The sequence below is a fragment of the Scatophagus argus genome, chromosome 10 (genome assembly GCF_020382885.2).
Source record: "Scatophagus argus isolate fScaArg1 chromosome 10, fScaArg1.pri, whole genome shotgun sequence".
Classification (NCBI taxonomy): domain Eukaryota; kingdom Metazoa; phylum Chordata; class Actinopteri; family Scatophagidae; genus Scatophagus; species Scatophagus argus.
The window spans coordinates 1,425,306-1,445,958 of NC_058502.1; the positions used below are offsets into that span (position 1 = coordinate 1,425,306).

Below are 20,653 nucleotides of genomic sequence, written 5' to 3' on the forward strand. Positions count from 1 at the left end.
AGCTTATGTTTCCTTCTATGTTTCTGAAGCAGAAGTAAGCAAAAGTATATGAAAATGTGGTTGAGACTCAGTTTTCCCAGATGCATCTCGACACTGCAGTCATTTTCATTCCGCAGAAAGTGAACCGTGCTGAATAAAAGATGAAAATCATTTTAAGATGGCACCAAGAGGGAAACTACTTTGAGCTGCGGCGACTGAAAGCGTGTTACACACTTAAGTGTTTTTGATTAACATTTTGAAAAGGGCAAATAGGAGGATCATTTGACCAACACTGATAGATGATACCTTTGGTACACCAATGTTTTTGTGTGAGGCCCTTCTTATTTAACGAATGTGAGCTCCTAAAATCTTAATTTCCGTTTAAACAAAAGCAACCGCACAAGAACTGTGTCTAAATAAACTTTAAAATAAGAACGTTAAATGTAACAATGAAATGTAATTTAAAGCAAACTACAGGACAGGTCAGTGCGCTGACTGTTTTTGGCACTTAAGGTTACAGATGCATTTTAGGTAGTACAAAAAAGTGTTATATGCTTTAAAAATAAGTAAAGTTGCAAGAATGTTCATGTGTAGTTTAGTTTTTATAGTTATTTTTACTTAAGGTGATGCTGAAGAGAAATGAGCATTTAGAAACTGAGTGCAGCCTGCTATCACTTTAACTGGGTCAAAGGAAAGTCCAAAATTCCAGCAGTTAAAACTGCGTGTAGTTGGTTTTGTCGTTTGAGCAGTGATAAGATTGACACGATACTGTACATCTTCCCTCTTCAATATTTTAAAAGCATCAGTAGTGAGAAGTGTGTGAAGACGTGTTAACGATGTGCTGCCGTACTGTGTTCAAAGCTCGTTAGCTGGAACGTATCAGGCCACGTTCATGTAACATCATGTTCTTCGCCCATTGTGACTGGACTCCTTTGACTCCTCGCACCCTGCTGGTCTCACGACATTTTGTCTCTTGATACACGCAGTTGGAGGACTTACAGAAGGGTGAAAGCTCTGAAATGAAACCCCAAAGTGATTCCTCTAATGACTGCCATTCTGCTGACTGAGCCGGGCTCAACGGAGAGAGCTGGAACAGAGATGGAGAGGAAGGAGGCTGTAATGAAAAGCCCACAAGAAGATGTATGTGTTTGTGTTGGGGAGCGACTCTGCAGCACATCCAAAGTGATGTGACGTTACATGAGATTTTATTCTTGGCATCTGGGGCATTTCAGTCAACATTTATGAACGCGAACACGTTCCTTTTTAAAAAGGCAGCGACAAAAATAAAACGGCGGGAAGAAGGGAGACCCAGACAAATTCTCTGTGGGTGTACAAAGATATTTTGGTTGTTCATAACTGCACGACAGCTGCATCAAAAACTTTTGCACATTTGCAAATCTAAAATGGGAATTTTTTCATTTCATCTTCATAGAGATGGTCTGTATTTTTCCTTCTTTTTATTCACTTTGTTCAGTATCTCTGTTCATACTGCTGCCTTGACCCAGATTCCACTTTGAAAAGCAATAGTCTCCCTCCATCTGAACATATGAATGAAATAATACAGAGTGTTTGAAGAGTCAAGGACCCAAGGGTCATGAGAGTGTCAACACATCAACAACCATGTCAGCCTTCAGGAAGTGGCGGGGAAAAAAGGGGGAGGCTGAGGTTTTGTAGCCGACAACAGAAAAAGGGAGGAAAACAAGGTGTCGAGAAAACAGGCAGGGGGGAGTTTTAAACCGAGAAAGAAATGGGACAAAATATATTGAGGGAAAAGAGTGCAGAGGGAGGTGGAAGCAGCACTGCAAGAATAAATTGAGAGAGATTGGGTGAGGGTTAGAAGGGGGAGAGAAGAGAAGAAAGGAAAGATAAAAGTGGAAGGCAAGCAGAGTCGAAGCAACAATTTGGGTGGGGGAGGCGGAGCGAAGTTAGATGGCAAGATGAAAGAGGGAATGAGTGTAGGGTTGTTGGAAGATGAGCGGAGAGAATCAAAGGCAACACGGCGGTGACAGTCGCTGCTGAGAGAGTTTAGATCTGACTGTGCAGCCTGTAGTTAATGTACACACACTAACACGACGTGTCGTCCACGTTCTCGCTTTATCACACACAGTCACACTGTGAAATGAAGGTGTGTGTACTTACTGTACTAACAGAACGCCATCAACCTGCCTTATTGTCCCACGGTGAATTATTAACTCTCTGACACATGGTGCCATTTAATTACCTCATAATTAAGACACAAGGCATAGGATACACACATGACTCTCAGTCACACATCTGTACACTTTGGTGGTGACATTCCATCGTCTTTTTGCACTTACAGAAGCTGAAGTCTGCAGACATTTTGTCTGTTAAAACATTTATTCACAGAACCACACAAAGTAAAGTGAAATCTGCTGCCCCTTTCACACAGCATATAATAGATCACAGCCAGCTCTCTCTGCCACTCCGGTGACACAGCCTGTAATGGAGGCTTTCTGCCTCGGTCGTCATCACGGGGTCCACTGGAGAAACAACCGTAATCGTAATCCCACAGTGCGTGCATGCTGGAACAGCCAGGCAAGGCAAGAGAGTTTGTCTTTTACGTCACTACTTTGCTGTGTCGAATGTGGGAAAGGTCTTGGAATATTTTCAGCCCTCTGGGTTGTAAGTTCAGGGATTTCCAGCGCTTGAAGTCCAGAGATGAATTTGGCCACTATACAGTCTACAAATGTCTTTGCATTGTTTGTTCTGTGATAAGAGGCTAGAACCTACATAGGCTCAATACCAACATCCAGTGTTTATAAGACCAAACTGAGTCAGTTTTAAGTATCGGTAGCTGGATTAGAGAAGCAGTGACAGCAGAGAAACAGTAACGTCTCTCAGAGAAATAGGTGGATCTCCTCTCAGAAGTTGGACATTTTTATTATGTTCTTTTGAAACTGGCCTTTGGTAGCTCTGTGCAGTAAACATCCATGACCTGCTTCAGTGTGAGCCATGCAGCGTGTTCACCAGAGGGACTTTTAGGTTATCTTAAAATGACGCTTAGAGCACATCCCTGCCTCAGCGTTTCACTCAATCTCTCTGACTGCACGTCTGTCCGCCAGCAGAGTCTTGGCCTATCCTTGATCCAGCCAGGAGTGAGCAGGAGAGCAGCACAGAGCAGGTTCGCCGCTGATTAATGTGGTAGCAGATAATACGGCCTCCCAGAGGTCAGGGAGACTCAACAGAGACAGAGAGTCAGAGAACAGACAGAAAGACAGACAGTGAGGTCCTCTGAGCTTTCAGTCACATCTCTTCACTCACTAGACTGGGTGTGAGTATTTATGGCACATGTTTATGAGTTTGTTTAATCGTGGCTGCTGTGACACGTGAGTTTTTGGTTTTGACAGACGACAGCTGTGGTTGGAGGCAGTGTGTTCGGGTTTTGCATATGTCTGTCTGTCTGCCCGTCCTTCTTATTCTCTTGAACAGAAACACATTGAGGCAATTCCAAAGTTTGGCTTAAAGAGGTCAAAGGTCATGGTGATCTTGCAAAACATGTTTGGGACCATAACTTGTGAATTCATGCACTGAATAATTCTGACCAAACATCACACAAATGTTCTATAGGGTATAAAATGATGTGATGACCTTTTCTCTCAAAAGGTCAAAGTTCAGCTTCACTGTGACATCATGACGTTTCCTGTCCCTCAGCAGAACTGTGGAACTGAAGGGCAGGCTGGGACCAGGTTTCACATGTGGGCGCGGACTGAGCTGGTGACTCTGATCTTGAAACGGTGCTGATTGTGTAGATCTTCTGTGCTGCCGTGTTGAACATGTGTGTGAAGCCTCCATGTTTTGTGAAACTGTAACCTGACTGGCGACAGCCACGAGGAGGCGAATCTAGTTTACCTCTGCATCGATTTTTCTTGATCGATAATCTGATCATTTTTGAATAAGAGACCATCTGGCTTGGACAGCTGGATTTCATTTAGGAATAAAAACAAAAATAATCCTCCAGCCAAGGCTTCTATCTGAGATCTGAGGCATGAGGATGAGGTGAATATTAAAACTCCAGTGAAGGTTTATGCTATTATTCATTGATTCTCTCATTTAGGAAACCAAGGAGAGCTCTCTTCAGTGTTAAGCAGGTCAGTGTGAAGGAGCTGAACAGGGAAAACGTCCTTCAGCTGAAGTACCTGGATTCAAGTATTCCTCCTCTACTTTGTCTTTTCACAGTGAATCAGTTGGGGTTTAAGGGTGCACAAAACTAATTAAGTCCTGTGGTTCTGAGAGCACAGTTGAGTGTGTTTTCCGTTGAAGTCGAATATACAGAGAAATTAAAAGAGCAACATGTATTGTCACAAGATTAACTGTTTGCACAGACCTACAGGTGGGCAGAGCCTGAATATTAGCTCTACATCACAAGTGCAGATGTGCAAAGTGGAAAAATATGTGCAAAATGTTAGAGATTCATTTGACACAAAGCAGCTCAGCAGGAGTGTGTGCTGCCTGCCTGGAGCTTTACAATGGAAGAGTGTTTGGCTTTAAGACGACGCTTTAGCGGTAACAGGTCGGACATATTTATTATTGGTCTTGGGATAAAGGAAATCAACCGTACCGTTAAACCTTTGGACCTTTGTTAAACCTTTTGGTGGATTTATTTGATTGCATCACAAATTGTTACTTTCATTGTGTCCACCTCAAGGGGACAGTGTAAAAGAACGCCACCTTCTCAGCACAAATAATCCCTTCGGCTCTAATGGAGCGCAACTGAAAAAGTGTTGTGACCTCAGAAGACACAGACGGCGCTCCCGGAAGCCACAGCAGCACTTAAATCTTTAACAATACTTTCATTTTGATGATACTCATGTTTTCTGCCATCAGTGTGTCCCTCGTGACTCTTTAATACCACTGTGTGTGCACATGCATATATGCACAAAATAATATTGATGTAAACACAAAGTGCAGTGCACATTAATGTCCCCTCACTGTGAGCAACACAGAATTTATACCAGTAATATGAATCTCCAAGCACACAGGCCGTGTACTGGTTTTAACATTTAACATGAACGCAGCACGGAGTCGCCGGTTACTTGGGGTCCAGCAGAACTCGATGAAGAGAAACATATTGGCGCCAGGAGTACTTTATGTCCAATCCCATCAGGACATGAACTGTATCAACTTTTTATGCTTCCTTTAAAATCACATGAAACATTTAACCGATTCCATCTCTCATCTCGCGTCTGAATAAACTCAAACGCTAACTGAAAAGACACGTCTGTCTAACAGTCCTGTCAGCTCCACCTTCTGATGGTTCCAGTCTCTCAGATTGCGTTGGACTCGCTGGGTTTGCCCTGCTGAGTGTTCACAGTAATCAGTTTATTGTGTGGTGCATTACAGGCTTGTTTTTAATCAAGTTCTTTCTTTTCTGAAGTGTCATATTTTCAGGAGGAGTAAACGAAGAACAGCACAAGAGGTACCTTTTTTTTTTTCATTATTTAATTTTAACTAAACACATCATGTCCTCATCACTTCATTATATCAAACTCCCACCAATCTGACATTCCTCATCACAGTCGCCGTCACCATGTATCACTGTAGTATAGCTCTCACTTCTGATGCTGCGCTGCCACATGACGTATTCATCATGAAAAAGCGGCCCTGACCTTCTGTCTCCTGGCCAGCGGTGGACGCAGAAACGAGCGGCTAAAATTGCGCGTGTCCAACCAGCCGTCACTGCAGCTGTAGGAAACAGATGACGTAGCTGTGCTGCTTGCTCTCTTCAGACTTACAGCACAGAGAGTGGGGCCACATTTACTTGTGCATAATCTGATTATAGGCAGTAAGTGGAGTAAGTCATTACACCCATGAGGATGTTTACACGAACTGCTTGTTAGTACGTTTTGTTCATTTAGCAATTTCTGTGCTACAGAGCGAAGTGTGACTAATGTCTGAAGGCGCCCTCCACGCCGTACAGCAGTGTTGCAAATTACACCCTCAAAAGCTAATTTCCCCATGTGTTGTGACCTTGTGCTACAGTGTAGGACTTTTCACAGATATGGTAAATTAATCTCATTATCTACCGCATATGTGAAACATATCTCAGCACGGAGAAGCTGTTACTGTTGTGCTCAGCCATGTGTGTCAGTATGTGTCGTTGAGAGAAATCGTTAAACATCAGTGCCAACGACTGAAAATTCACTTAAAATGTTTTGTAAAATCTGTTATTGAAACAGCACACAAAGGCCTGGCACCCCTCTTCCTCTCTGCACAGTGGCTTTAACCTCCACGGGTTGTTTCTGATTTCTGTTGCTCACGTTCAGTTGAGACGTTCTGAGCTTTAGCTTGGCAGCTGATTGCTGTGTGTTGCCAAATGTAGTACAACTGATACCTTGCTTATCATCGTGTGAGGTTTGTGTCCGTACAGCTCAGGAGTTCTCCACATATCTGATCATGGTTATCATGTCAGAATCTCAGTCTTCAATTCAGTACTGCGAAAACACAATACGTCTTTGAGTACCGCATAAAGTCCTCTCCACACTAACTGCATCTGTTGTTAAATCTGACTGTAGGTCATGTGACACTGAAGCTTGTGTTGCTTGTGTGATTGTGCTCGTTGGGACTGTAAGGTGAACAGGATTAACATTTAATTGTGTGGTTTGAGTGACCCATCTCGTTGTTTTTCTGCAGTGTGAGAAAGTGCAGCCGCTCAGAGCCGAGTTGCTGTGTTGATTCTTCCATCGATCTCCTCTGTAAAAGGCTTCTCTCTCTGTTTGCTCCGTGTTCACCGGAGAGCATTTGGAGGGAAAATTTGGAGCTTTGCTCTGCCTTGTTGTTGTTGCCATTTCCAGACTCCTGATGCGTTTCGGGTGGAGGTGGGGTTACAGTCTCCCTTTAACCTGCGCTCCCTCCTACAGGGATGTCACGGCGGAGGCCGAGCCACAGTTTGTTGGGGTTCAGCTCCTTGTTCAAGGACGCTTAATCAGATATTTTGGGGTCGAGGTGTGAAGCTGTTATTGCGGGGTCGCTTGTGTGAGCACAGGCCCACACTGTGGTGGAGTCGCTACTGCAATTACTGAGCACCCCTTTCCTTCGCAATTACTACTTGACAAAGTGTAATAAAGCTGTGGCTGCACAGCCCACACTGTCTTTTACTGTAGTCTGTGTCAAAGTTTTCTGCAGGAAAATGTCGTCGCACAGCTTTCTGAGTAATGACTGTGCCAGAGAAAACTCTTCTTTTAAAGTATAAGAAGATAATTTCCTCTTTCACTGATTATGATCATTTTGTCCTTCCTTGGCGCTCACAGTGCAGCTTCCAACGCTCGAATGATTCAAGATGACCTTCTGAGCTTCTGCTTCATGACTGTTGATCTCTGCATATTTGCTCATCAAACAGTAGAGACGAATGTTGATCTGTTACGCCCAGTGAAACATGTCAGGTCTGATGAGTTGGCGGGTCAATACGATCTGACAGCGTTGAGTCATCACACACATAGCAACATTTTTTTAGCAAACAGATGAGCTGCATTTTTGTCTGTTTCCTTTTGACCTAAATCAGGTTTCAGAATCTATGATTCATTTCAGATAATTAAATTCCTAATGAGGATTACTTTTTAAATACCTTTGCTGATTAGACGAGAAGACGTGCTGCTTTCTCTGCTTCCTTATTTGCTAAATGTGAAGTAGATCCTTCCATTCTTCTTGCCAGTTATCTTGTTCAGACTAATTATATTGTCAAAAATCAATGGAATAATTTAAAGGTAATGGCCGCCTCTTAAGTGGAGTGCTCGTATTTCATCCGTGCGACACCCAGGCGGGGAGTTGCATGGTAAAGTGGCTTCTTATCTGATGGGTGTGACATGTGCAGGCAGTGACCCAGCAGTGATACGGCAGCCGGTTTCATCAGCAGCGCAGACTTCAGCGCTCTTCACTTTTTCTCTGCGATAACGGAGCGTTGGCAGGCGGGGACATGCAAACTGGCACAACGTGAACACACACCAGCAAATAACCCGCTTTGTCTTTTCACTGTGTCACTTTTAAGAATTTCCCTTCAGGGATAAATAAAGGGATTCTGATTCTGATTCTGATTCTGACTCGCTCGTTTTCTCTTCTGTCGTCGTCCATTTGGCTCACTCAGTTTTCTGTCTCTCTCCTTGTCTTTTCTGTCCTTTAACCTTCTTCAGTCGTTCCTCCAGCCTCTCGTGATGCCTCGTCTCTCCCACACAGCCACAGCTGTCCGCTCAGCAGATGGGTTCTTAATGATTTATTGACAATGGTGTGGCTTTTCTACAAAGAGACTTGGCTGCTGTCCCAGAAAAACTTAATCTGAATTTCTAGCTTTTTATGATTTTGATGTTAGAGTTTTGTGGTCCTGTCAACAGAAGTGCTGCGCACTCGAGTCCATCTGTCATATAAACTGATGGGTTGCGCACTGGTCTACCGTATAACTGTTATTTCTCTATGGTACGATAAGGATTTTTTGTTCTCACAACCATTATTGTGGTCCCCCAAACCACAGTCAGGGAGTGTGTTTAGCTAAGTCAGCTATCAGTTATCCCAAGACACCGATCCGTGATTGTCTCGCCGTTAGGTGTTGTGTGGAAAAAGTCAAAACCCAACATCACGCCGAAGTAAATATAATCTGTATTAATATATGGACTATATTTATTATTTATTTAAATATGATTAAATGTGACACATGAAATAACAGCTGCGGCCTCCAGAATGTGACTCCTCATTATAAGGCAGTATATTTAATGTTTGACCGAATCAGCTTGATTTTTGTAAATACGTGCTTATTCTGAATTTGACCCATGAAATTATCTCGACGCGTTCTGCTGATGAGCGTGCATCTCACTCTGTTGCATTTGTTGGAACTGCAGAAACATTTGATCACGCGTTGGCGTCACAGTCAACCAGCCGCCCTCATGAACAGTCTTTGGTTCAGAGTGCTGACAGCAGCTTCAGAGAGCACTTCAACCAGACAACAGAGGAGATTAATCAGCCGTGTTACCAAGTTAGTAACAGCTGATGTGGTGTGTGTGTGTGTGTGTGTCATCTCCGTCTAATGACAATGAGCGTCATATAATCGGATTCTAATGGACATTAGCTCCTGCAGACTGATAAAACATTTGTTGGAGATGATTAATTTAGAAACAGCTTTTCCATTCCAAAGTCCAGCGTCGTTTGGATTAGAGCTAACCTCAACACTTATTTGATAACCTTTTGGTTTGGAGAATACGAACATGTTTAACAGCAGACGAATGAGCTCGTCTTCAAAATGTGCCACCAAACCATCGATTGGCAGCACATCTCTGCCTCTCGCTATCTTCTCTGCATCTTTCTTTGTCCCCAGTCTGATTCACATTTTCTCGTGTCTCATTTACTTTCTCGTCACGTTCCCCCTATCATCTCATCTCATCTCACACACACACACACACACATTTCATCTTGTTTACTTTCTTCACACTCTCCAATTACGCTTTATCGCTCTAACTTATCACTTCTCATCTGTATCTTTCCACTTCTTCCTCCCTCTGCCACACACACACACACTCTCACACACACACACACACACACACACACACACACTCACACTCACACTCTGGCTCCGCTGTGTGCCTTTCTTTGTGTTCTCTCTCTGCTTCTTCCTTCCTTCCTCCCTCAGATTATTTTTAAAAACTGATTCATGGGTGACTTCTTTCCCCTGCGTTTCAAAGTGGCGTATGTTTGCAGCGTACACCACGTGGCCCCGCCCCTCTGCCAAGCCGATGAGCCGCCCCCTGGGGTCGCTCTCATCTCCATTGATGAGTAAGACTCACTTCATTTGCTGGAGCACCAAAATATGTCCAGGGATTTGTTGTTGTGAACCTGATGCATCACATCTGAGAGTGTTGGCTTTATCGACTGGTCGTCCGGTTCTCCCTCTGTTAGCCTGGGTCAGATGTGGAGAGGCCTCATGTGGGCATCTCGAGCGGCATGTTGGCTAATCGCTAACCAACCTTTTAACAAAGTTGTTTGAATGCCTAAGGCTGAATAACTAACTCAGGTCTCCATGTTGGACATTTTAGCGATGAACCTTGGCACCAAAGGTCAGATGGTCAGTGAACAGCAATAATGACTGGCATGACTCGGTTCAGAGTGTAGCGATGTACTGAGCAAATTGATGGGATTTTTAGTCATTCGAGCCTTATGTCTGTTTCTTGTGACAGTAACCAGAGTGTAGCTGTTTTTTAGACAGTTTATCAACACGTCTCATCAGTTCGAGCTCTTTGGTGCAAACTGAGCTAAATGAAACCAGTTTGATTTGAGGCTCCCCCACAACAACATCCAGTCACTTTCTAAGGCTGCACGTGTGACAGTGCAGCACAGAACTCGAACTTTTCAGCTCTTTTTTCTACTCTTTGTACTGTAAAGTGAACAAAGTGTGCAGGTTCTTTGATAGGTGCAAAAACGCTGCAGAACTGTGAACCTGAACTGAACGTTTGTCCGATCAAAGGTTAAAACGTGCAGGTCCAAATCTGCAACTTTCATGCAGTCATTCTCCATTTAGTCATAAGCCATCACCATCATGTCATTCAACTCATCACATCTCAAACATGTCAGCTGCTTCACTTGATTTAAATGGCCTGCTGACCACCTGGTCATCTTTGGCAAACATTTTGAACCATTAAGAAACATTCTGCTTTACTTTGGCCCTGTAAGCCAGTGGCTTTCGAGAACTGAAGAAAATCTTGTTGATGTCTTTGCTTTGTTTAGTTTTAATGAAAGGTTTTCTCCTCATGGCTGACGTTAGTGTTTATCACTGACATCAGAATCTTGTTGAAAGTGCAAACTGAAGATTAATTGGGTGTTTGTGAGACGCTCAGACAATATATTTTGACTGGTAGCAGTTGGGTTTGTCAGCTGTTGGAGCCTCTCTGACAGGTAAATAACCATAAATTGGAGCTTGTTTTCTCTCCTTGAAAATTATTCCGGCTGGTTTAGTGGTAAAAGTGGAATTGACCGCTGAGCGAGGCTCTTGCACAAAGTGTCTGAATGTTTTTCTCCTGATGTGCACCTTGTATTAACGACCGGCCCGTCTCGCCCAGACTGTCATTATGAAACGTTCAGCGGTTGATTTTAGCCTCATGCTTCTTTCTGACCTCTCTGCTCGCTGGCCTCTTATCGTTGCTCTGCTGCAGATGACTCACTACACGGCCTTGTTTACATGTCTTAATGGTGTTTATGCTTGTGTGTTTCCCTCCTCTGTGTGTGTGTGTGTATGTGTGTTGGTAGGAAGAGGTGGAGGCACAGAACAGAAGGAACACGAGGACCAAACTGACGCCAAAGCTGACCCCACACCAAGAGGAGGTGACAACCACACACAAACACACAACAGCAAGCAGGCACACGCACACCCATCAACATATGCTCTGACACATCATACGTGGACTCACATCATTAATTCTGAACAACTTGGTGTATTTACATAAGGAAGTCACAGTTACTTTGCATGAGGATTTTTTGTTTTGTAGGTTTGATTGTCGTTCTGATTGATAATTCAACATTTGCTTGCTTACGTAAATGGTTGCTCTTGTGGTTAACAAATGTCCTCTGCACACCTGCACACCTGTACTATACCTGCAGCTCAAAACCTCATCCCCAACAAACACATAATTAGCCACAACTCAAGAATTCATGCACCAAATCTGACCAGATTTCACTCAAATGTCTGCCAGGGTAAAATGATGAAGTGATGGTGCTCTCCATCCCAAAGGTCAAAGGTCAGCTTCACTGTGACATCATGATGTTTCCTGTCTGTTATTCAGCAGCAGAAGTGAGGGACCAAAGGGCAGATTGGGTTCAGGTTTCACATGTGGTCACAGACTGAACTGGGAACTCTAACCTTCAAACTGTGCTGATTGTGTAGATCTTCTGTGCTCCTGGGTTGAACGTGTGTGTGAAGCCTCCACACTTTGCAATCTGTAGCTTCCTGTAGCAACACCCACATCTGAAGCTTTGTAGTCTACCACGAGCAGAGTGGTTTGACGACAGTGAGCTTCAGGTGATGAAGCTCTCTGTCAGTCACTACACGTGTTCTGTGAGTCTGGACACACCTGGAGGCTAAATATTCGCCGTACATGCTGACAGACTAACCACACTTACTGTCATCCATGATCAGGTCCCCTCCCCAGCGGGTCGCCATGACTCCCGGAGCAGCATCCGCAGCAGAAAGGAAGGAACGCTGCAGAAGATCGGGGACTTCCTGCAGAGCTCCCCCACGCTGCTCGGCAGTAAAGGTTAGCGTGACTCTTTACTGTGGGAGATGTTTAACTTTCCTCCGTTTCTCTGGAGGACACGATTGTGAGAGTGATGAAAGTGTTACACCAGTGGAGGAAAACCTCTTGCTTGATGATCACATTTCTGAGTGAAATCGGTCTCATGGACTGTAGAAGTAATAGTTATTTGTAGTGCACCACAAATTAAAAACCTAAATAAGCCATTCATTTTTTAGATACATTTAAAAACATTATGTATACTTCAAACAGAATTTAAACAGAAGGAATAAACAAGTAAAATGAGGTAAGGCTTTCAAATAGAAAGACTTCATTAGAAAATGTTGATTCATTCCAGCTTCCTGTTTCCTCTGGTACGCACTGGGCTGGCATGCAGGGAAACTTTTCCTAAACTTTTGTGGTTTCTTCGCCAGCTGTTCGTAGGTCAGAGAGCCCGAGGCGCCGCGAGGTGTTGAGCCTGATGCAGCCTCCCAGAGGTTATTAGTGTACTGTGAAGGTAGTAAGTCGTCTGTCCCCTGTGCAATAACCGAAAGGTCAGCGTGTCAGTTCTGAGGAGACGTTTTTAAAATGAATGTCCTTCATAAAGGAAGACGATTCTGGATTTCTGTTGTTCTCAGCGCATCCTGTGAAGTTGTGGTAATGTGTATCCAAAGCATCATTATTAGCACCAACTGGTTAAGGTGCCTCTGAAAATAGACAGGAAATCAGACAGCCCAGCAAATGAGATATTTTTCTTTAATGAAACTATACTGCATATCTCTGAGCTGTTTTTGAGGATGTACAAATCGCTATCCGCAGCTTAAAGTCACATTTCTTGGGATGTTGTCAACGACTGATTTTCCTGATGTTTAAACAGGAAATTCAGACTTAAAAAACACATTTTAACGCACAGTGAATTTTTCAGGGCCTTTTGAAACGCTTAATGCAATGGGATGTGGGAGCAACATTTAAGCTGACATGATGTGAAGCGGTCAGATTGTTTAACTCATCGCTGATTTTGTTTTTTTCATGGGATGAGTTGATAAAGTGACAATGAAAATACCTTTAAACAGCTTCTGAGGACCAGTGACGGAGAGCAGCAGGCGACCACTGAAGTGTCACTGCAACAAGTGTGGTTCACCCTGACCTTCGGCACCCAGCGAGGACACGAGCTGCTGCGTTTTAAACAATGTGCAGTTTGTCTGAATGCACCTCCGAGAAAACCGCAGAGGCGAGCGCTGCACTAACGAACCCCGTTAATGATGAAAGTCTGCGTCAGTCTGCCTGCCCTTTACACAAACTGCTTCACTGATGCAATATTTCTCATACGCTAAAAATCAGTTTGGGTGATATTTAAAACGAGCTTCAATATTCCAATCAGGATCAAAAGGTTCACCAGGGTTACTCCCTCGGGCTTGTCAGCCAATCAGCCGACACACGTGAAAATACACCGAAGCTTGCTGATATATTCACAGTGTGAGCTGCCCACTGCGAGTTGAGGCCGAACGCACACCCTCACTGATAGGAACAAAACATAGGAGCCACGAGGACAAACCGAGTCCGTGGCGAAGGGTAACGCCGGGGAAGGGCAGCGGCTTTGGGACACTAATGATGGCTGAGAGGACAAGGTTAAGGCGGGAAACATTGGAATCAACGGCAGTCGTATGTGTGTTTTATCCTGGGGGACCAATGCCTTCACTCGATCAGTTAATTGTCACCCTGGGGTTCCAGCACAAGGGTGCTGTCGCCTGCCTTCACACAATCGCCCACACCACCCCCCCGCCCCCGCCCCCATCCCTCCACCCTTCATCCCTCACCTTCACAGGGTTTTATCTGTGTTATTTCACTTCCTCTCTTTCCTGTCTCTCCATCCATCACTCCATCCTGACCCCCCTCCCTTCTTTTCTTTGTAACCTGAACATTAAGTGACAGCATGACATGGTTGGTTTTACAGATGCCAGAGAAATGTCACTATTTAAAGGACAAAGGTGGTGTTTTTAGCATTAGCATTTCCCCCATAACACCAAAATTAACCATGAATTTATCCTGCGGACCAGAGCCGCCTGTGATACAACTCTGATTTGATAATAAAGCTGATGGTCTGAGCACATTTAACAGCACGAGATGATAAGTAATCAGTTAAATGAGTATCAAAAACATCTGGTCAGCATGTCTCTGTGGTCTCTGCAGCCAAGAAGATGATGAGTCTGGTGAGCGGTCGAAATGATGCAGACTCAGCGGCCGCCGCCTCCTCCTCCTCTTCTTCATCCCTCAGTCTGAGAGCCAAGAAGAACAAAAAGAAACTGTACAGGCCTGAAATCTCCTCCCCCATGGACATGCCCTCACACCCAGTAAGCCCCGCACACACACACACACACACAGAAATACAACAGCTGGGGATTGACCTCGCACGTGTCTGAATGAGCGTTTGGACAACTTCGATCAGCTGGTGGTTGTTTTAAAGCTGGAGTGTGGAACTTTTGTCTCCCCCTTTTGGCTGTGAAAGTAATTACACAAACACTATGGATGTGTTGCGACGCAGCAGGATCTTTCACACTCCTCGGTGCTGTAACCTGCTCTGTCGCTATGGTTACTACACACTTGTGCTCTGACAAACCAGTCTTTGCTAAAACTCCTCACTGGTGCGGGAAGGATTTAAACCCTGTGGCTTCTCGCTTGGTGAGTGGGGCTCAGTGTAACACACTGTAAATCAAACATTCAACATAAGATAAGATGAACTTTATTGATCCCGCAGCGGGGAAATTCACTTGTTGTGGCAGCTCACAAGGACAGAAGAGGAGTGCAAAAAGCAAAGAGTGTGCAAAAACAGTTACAAAAGAATGTAGAGGTAAAATAAATTAACAATTTACACAGTAAGTAAAAACAGTACACTATAAAGTTATATACAAGTCCTCATAAGAGAAGAAAGAGGACTAGACCATAGAATTATACAGTCTAACAGCAGTGGGAATGAAGGAGCTGCTGTAGCTCCTTCCTACACTGAGGGTGTAGCAGTCTGCCGCTGAAGGAGCTGCTCAGAGCCTCCACTGTCTGATGCAGGGGGTGAGAGGTGTTGTCCATGATGGATGTCAGCTTGGCTAACGTCCTCCTCTCACCCACCTGCTCCACGGAGTCCAGTGGGCAGCCCAGGACAGAGCTGGCCCTCCTGACCAGCTTATTTAGTCTCTTCCTGTCCTGGTCCACACAAAGTTTCTTGTGTGGGGATTGAAGGTAATCCTAGAAAAAAAAAACAATTTAGAATTTCGTATCAGCTCTATCCTATCAAAAAGACGCCGAGACGATTTCTTGTGTGTCCCTTACACACCCGCCTGCTCTTATGTTTACTTAACTTAAAGTAGCAGCTCCACTTTTCCACTTCTCATTTAGAGTTTTACTGAAGTACAAAAGTTTTCAGATCAAAATATAACAGAAGGAAAACTTTGCAGATTATGACTTTCTAAAGACTGCAAATTACTGGACCATATGGACTGTGATCACTTTAACAGTGCAGCTGTTAAATGTGGGACTGATATTGTGTTTTTATCTCAATCTGGGAAATAACTGCAGTTATCAAATGAAAGCGGTGGAGTAAAAGTATGAAGTGGCGGAACGCGGAAATACTCAAGGTTGTTCTTGAGTAAATGTACTCAGTTACTTTCCACCTGCGCTCTTTGCTCCCGACTTGGTCTCGGCAGTTAGCTCTCTGCTGAAAACATCCCGAAATATTTTATAACGTTTACTGACGCACACGAGCCAAAAAGCGAACATGCGAGACGTGACCTCAACATCTGTAGGATTGTCACCAACAGTAACAGACGAGAGACTGGTGAGCAGTAACATCGACGATCAGCTGACTGCAGCAGCTCACCTGGGGGAAAAAAGCCTGACTTCTTCCCTTCTCAGTTCCTGGTTGTCTTAAAACAGGAAGCTCTGTGGGTCAAAGTCTAACCTCACAAAACGTGTCCCTGTGGGGGAGATTATCTCCTCCCATTCGCATGAAAGCCTTTATACACCAGAGACACGAGGAAGATATGTCCCAAAACACTCGGCTGCATTGAAACTTGTTTTCAATCGTTGGATGTTTACAGCAGAGCTTCACGAGGCGACGGCTGCCTTAATGTAATGATTCCATGTTCATATCAACTGGCTGAATGAGCTGCGGTTACAAACGCACACTCCTGTTTGTCTCCTCGCTGTAGATCATCAGCAGGGAGCCGGTGGAGAAGGAGAGCGACCACCAGATCATTAAGAGACGCCTTCGCTCCCGGACGGCCAAATGATCAGCCCTCCATGTTGGACTGAACATCACGGTCCTAACACAAGCAGACGTGTCTTGGAAGTAATCGCATTTAATTTGAAGTATTTAACTCTTCCAGTCAGTTAAAGAAATACTTCAACATTTTGGAAGGTAGGCTTCACTTTTCATTAGGAAATCAGTCCCACCCCTGTGTGAGCGCGCTCAGTACGCAGCTACAGGCAGGAGGCGTTAGCTTAGCTTAGCATACAGACTTGAAGCAGGGTGACAGCAAACCTGGTTCTGTCCAACACTCACCAACACGCTGTATTTTGGTTTGTTTTATCCAAACAGAAAAGTCTTTGCTTTGAGGGGGATGTACATGCTGGAACTATTTGTCCTTCCGCCAGCATCTGAGCTGGTTTCCCTGCTTCTAGTCTCACAGGCACGAGTGAAATCAAACGTGTTTCCCAAAATGTTGAAGTCATATTTTATTAAATCAGCCTTTTTTATTTCTTTGTGATGCTGTTTTGTCCACATTTAACATCAAATAACTCCAGAATTACTGCATTTATCTGGTTATCTTTTAGTACACTTTGTAGACAAAAAAATTTTGTTTTTACGTGCAATTTTTTTTTCTATTATTGAATTGTCTGCGCTGTGCTGGAGATATTTTTGTTTTTCTATGTCAGTAAGCTACTGCAGCAGCGTCTTTTCTCCCTCTGTGAACTGACAGTGGTATCAGCAGGGCGCTAAAGATGTCTTGCATTGTTTCAAGGAACTCTTTTCACACTACACGCGAAGTGGTTCGGACGCTATCCAAACTCCTACTGCACTTTATCTCTTTTCTCGAGCGCAGGCTGCGAACAAGCAGGATTAAATTTCCGGCGGTTGTGCTGCGTTCGCTGTCGCGCAGCCTTATCTTTTGGTTCTGACCGCTGAGCTCCTAACACGTCACTTTGTTCGGTTCTACATGAAGGTCCGCTCAGTTTTTGTCCAGTAACATGTTGTCAGTTTAGTTCTTGATGTTTCTTATGTTTCTTTTTTTGTGCACTTTTCTGAAAAGTCTTGACACATCTGTCTCATAGCATCGTGTTTATTCTCCTGTTCTACGTTCTGTAGGTCCTATCAGTAATTTACAGATTAAAAACACTAAACATCTGGAGGGCTGGTGGTTTTCTTTGGGTTTTTTTTTCAAAGAGAATTAGCAACACATCACCGTGACCATCATTAGACTGAGGAGAAGAATTAGCCGTCATCATCACTTCTCTCACCTGTAGCCACAGCGACAGGCTGAAAATGTTTTGCTGCTCTAAAGGAAGTCGGCCTCTGCAGGACTCAGTCAGTCTCAAAGCCTCTTGTCAACACTGATGACTCCCACAGCACAAAAATTAGACAGACAAGCACTCAGCGCTGCATTCAGGTGCTCGGGCTTCAGGTGGCAGTTCTGATGTTTGCACTGACGGGCTTGAAGTCTGTTGTCAACAGGAGGCTCAGGTCGGAGGTGGACTGTTCCCGAGCTGCTGGGGCGTGTGGGCACAAGTGCTGAAATGTTGAAATGTGTTCAAGGGAACAAAGAGAAAGAAGTGTTGATGTAATTAACGAATCGCCACAGACGTAGAGCTGCAACGGTTAGAGGCCAATGGGAGAATAAGAAGCCGTCGTCTCTTTGAGCTGTGAGAGAAAATTCAAATGCGAAACGCTTTTTTGGTGGCTGCAGAGTATGTCCATCGCTGATTAATCTGTTATAATAATGGCTGTCATAGACTTTATGTGTGGCACCTTTTAAACAACAACACACAAATGCAAATGCACAGAACATAAAAACAGGAATTAAAAAGCACTTTAAAGTTGATAACAGTAAAAATAATGACGTAGATAAAGAGTAAGAACTTCTTCAAGGAACTAAAATAAGCATGAAAATAGAATCCAGAGACGTGTGGATGAAAACTGCAGAACAATGAGTGGAATTTAAAAACCACAGCAAATCCAGAATGTTTGAGCTCACGTAAAACCGACTCTTGATCGCAGCACAGAAGTGTTTCGGGCCTGAACGTCAGAGTTGGTTAAATGTTAAAGCGAAGAGGTGAGCGGCTCGTCTGCTCTGCTCTGGTGTCTACAGGTCGCTTTGTGTCCCTGATTCTTCTGCTGCCACCCTTCAGTACGCCAGCAGCAGCTGATGTTGACCGCAGTGAGAAAAGAGTTGGCAGATCGTCGCCGTCGCTGTCTGAACTGTCGTGTTCTTTACGTTCCACAGACTCCTCATGAGTTCTTACGTGACAGACCTGACAGCGGATGAGCTGAAGTTTATTTGCTGTGGAGATCAGCAAGCTGGAAGCCCGACGTGTTTGTTAATTCAGTGCTAAATGTGGAGGGCGGTGCAGGCTGTGAACAGAGTGTGGAGGAGACGGGAGGTGTTGCTCACACACACGCACACAAGCCTGAATGTGTGTGTGCGTCTGCTGTTGCTGACGTCAGAGACATTCAGGCCATTTGTCCACACAGCGACTGTGTTACTAACTTGTGGTGGGTGGGGTTCGAAACGCTCTGCTCCCACAGGCTTTGATCTGGTGGAGCACAGCAGCTTCTAATTGAGCCCTTTTCCTTGTTTCTTCTTCTTCCCTCAACAACAAACATGACTGCTGTAATAATTAACTAACATCTGTTCTTCTGTGGAAGCTCCCACCTGGAGGCCCCACCTGGTGAGTTCGACTTATTCTGGTGCATCCCACAGATCCTCCATCAGCTTGGGGTCTGGGGAGTCTGCAGGCCGTTGTTGTGGTCCTTGAGACGTTCCTGAACCTAAATGTGACGGGGTGCTTCATCCGGCTGGGCGGAGGCTGCTGCTGTCACCATGGGGGTGTATGTGGTCAGCAGTGTTTAGGTTGGTGGTGTGTCTCACAGAACATCCACGTGAGGTTTCCCTGCAGAACCTCGCCTTGTAAACAGATGATTAACGTCACTCACTTCACCTGTCAGTGGTGGTCATGCTGTGGCTGGTCGGCGTCTGTGGTGCACTGACTGAGGTCTGTAGAGCAGGTGACGTTGGTTGGTGTTGGAGGGATTTGAACTCACCGACATCGGGGAGTGGAAGCAAACAGGAAGGAAGTTTGGATCCGAGAGCAGCAAGTGGCGATGATACAGTACAGTGTACCACCAGCAGCTAAACCGGAGCCACTGAGACGGACACCAACAGGGCAGGAAGTGATCACACAGCGTTTCCTAACCTTTCTGACTTGTGTGTAGAAGCTGGTCGACGCCAACGGGATGGATTTACGTGAGCCCTCTGCCTCGTGGTTACATTCATTTGTACCTCATAATTCAGGTATGAATGTGTGCTTGTGAAATGTCTCTGCTTGGCGTTTTTCTGTTGTTTTAGTCCTGCCAGAAGCCCTGCGTGCAGACGCGACGGCTTTATGCACATCACAAAGACTTTAACACAAAGGCATCGTCAGAAGGAAGCCTCATAATCAACAGGACAGAAAGCGAGAGAGAAAATGAGTCAGAGGCGAGATGAGGAGGAAGATGGGGTGAAAAAGAATGAGGGAGAGCGGGACGACAGAGAGCTCACAGGACAAACAAATGAGACAAGAGGACGAGTGAAGGTGAGGACTCAAATAAGGACACATCCATCTACAACCCCAACGTCTGAGGAAGTCTGAGCGGGCCGAGAGAAAGGCGGAGCAGGCGTGTGTTCTGTGAATGATGGAGAGGCTGCCATGATGCAATTTTAGCAATCGCTTCCCACACAGCTGGGCCCTTTGTGCTGTGTGAACAGCCCTGCCTTCCTGTTCACACTCGCACACCAACAGGAGTGTGAGTGCGCTCCGGCACACGTTTGTTCTCAGCGTTTTAACGAGTTAGCTCATTACGTTGGAGAAAAAGAGAAAAGAAAAGGCGACTTCTCTCTTTGTGAGGGGAGTTTTAGTCGTCAACCCAATTTAAGGATTAAACTTCCGGTTTTGGATTGGGTTTAATTTGTTTTCCAAACTAATTTTCTACTTCTTGGCCTCTTCTTCCCTCAGGTTTGTCGTTTGCCCACAGCTGCCTGTGGGTGAGGATCCCGTCACTCCAGCAGCAGCAGTTAACATTTCATCTCGTGAGTCCGGACTTAATCCTGATGCAGCTGTTGTTTGTATTTGTCTGTTGGGAAAGAACAAATTTTTGTGGTTAAAACTTGCAGCAGTAAATGCAGCTTGTCATGTTTGTGTCTTAAACTGCA

At 44.7% G+C, this 20,653-nt stretch overlaps 1 protein-coding gene across 2 annotated transcripts in view; it reads left to right on the plus strand.

Annotated features, from left to right (window-relative positions):
• Positions 1-17,596, plus strand: part of LOC124065873 (kinesin-like protein KIF20B) — a 43,370-nt gene extending 25,774 nt beyond the window's left edge. Inside the window, exons 31-34 of one of the 2 annotated variants that reach the window (XM_046401736.1) lie at positions 11,218-11,292; positions 12,104-12,221; positions 14,388-14,548; positions 16,397-17,596. In XM_046401736.1, the coding sequence (XP_046257692.1) occupies positions 11,218-11,292; positions 12,104-12,221; positions 14,388-14,548; positions 16,397-16,477 (435 nt within the window). In that variant the 3' untranslated portion in view covers positions 16,478-17,596. Of the gene's footprint in view, positions 1-11,217; positions 11,293-12,103; positions 12,222-12,631; positions 12,952-14,387; positions 14,549-16,396 lie in introns of those variants that run through there. The other variant, XM_046401737.1, reaches the window with a different exon arrangement.
• Positions 17,597-20,653: the final 3,057 nt, after the last annotated feature.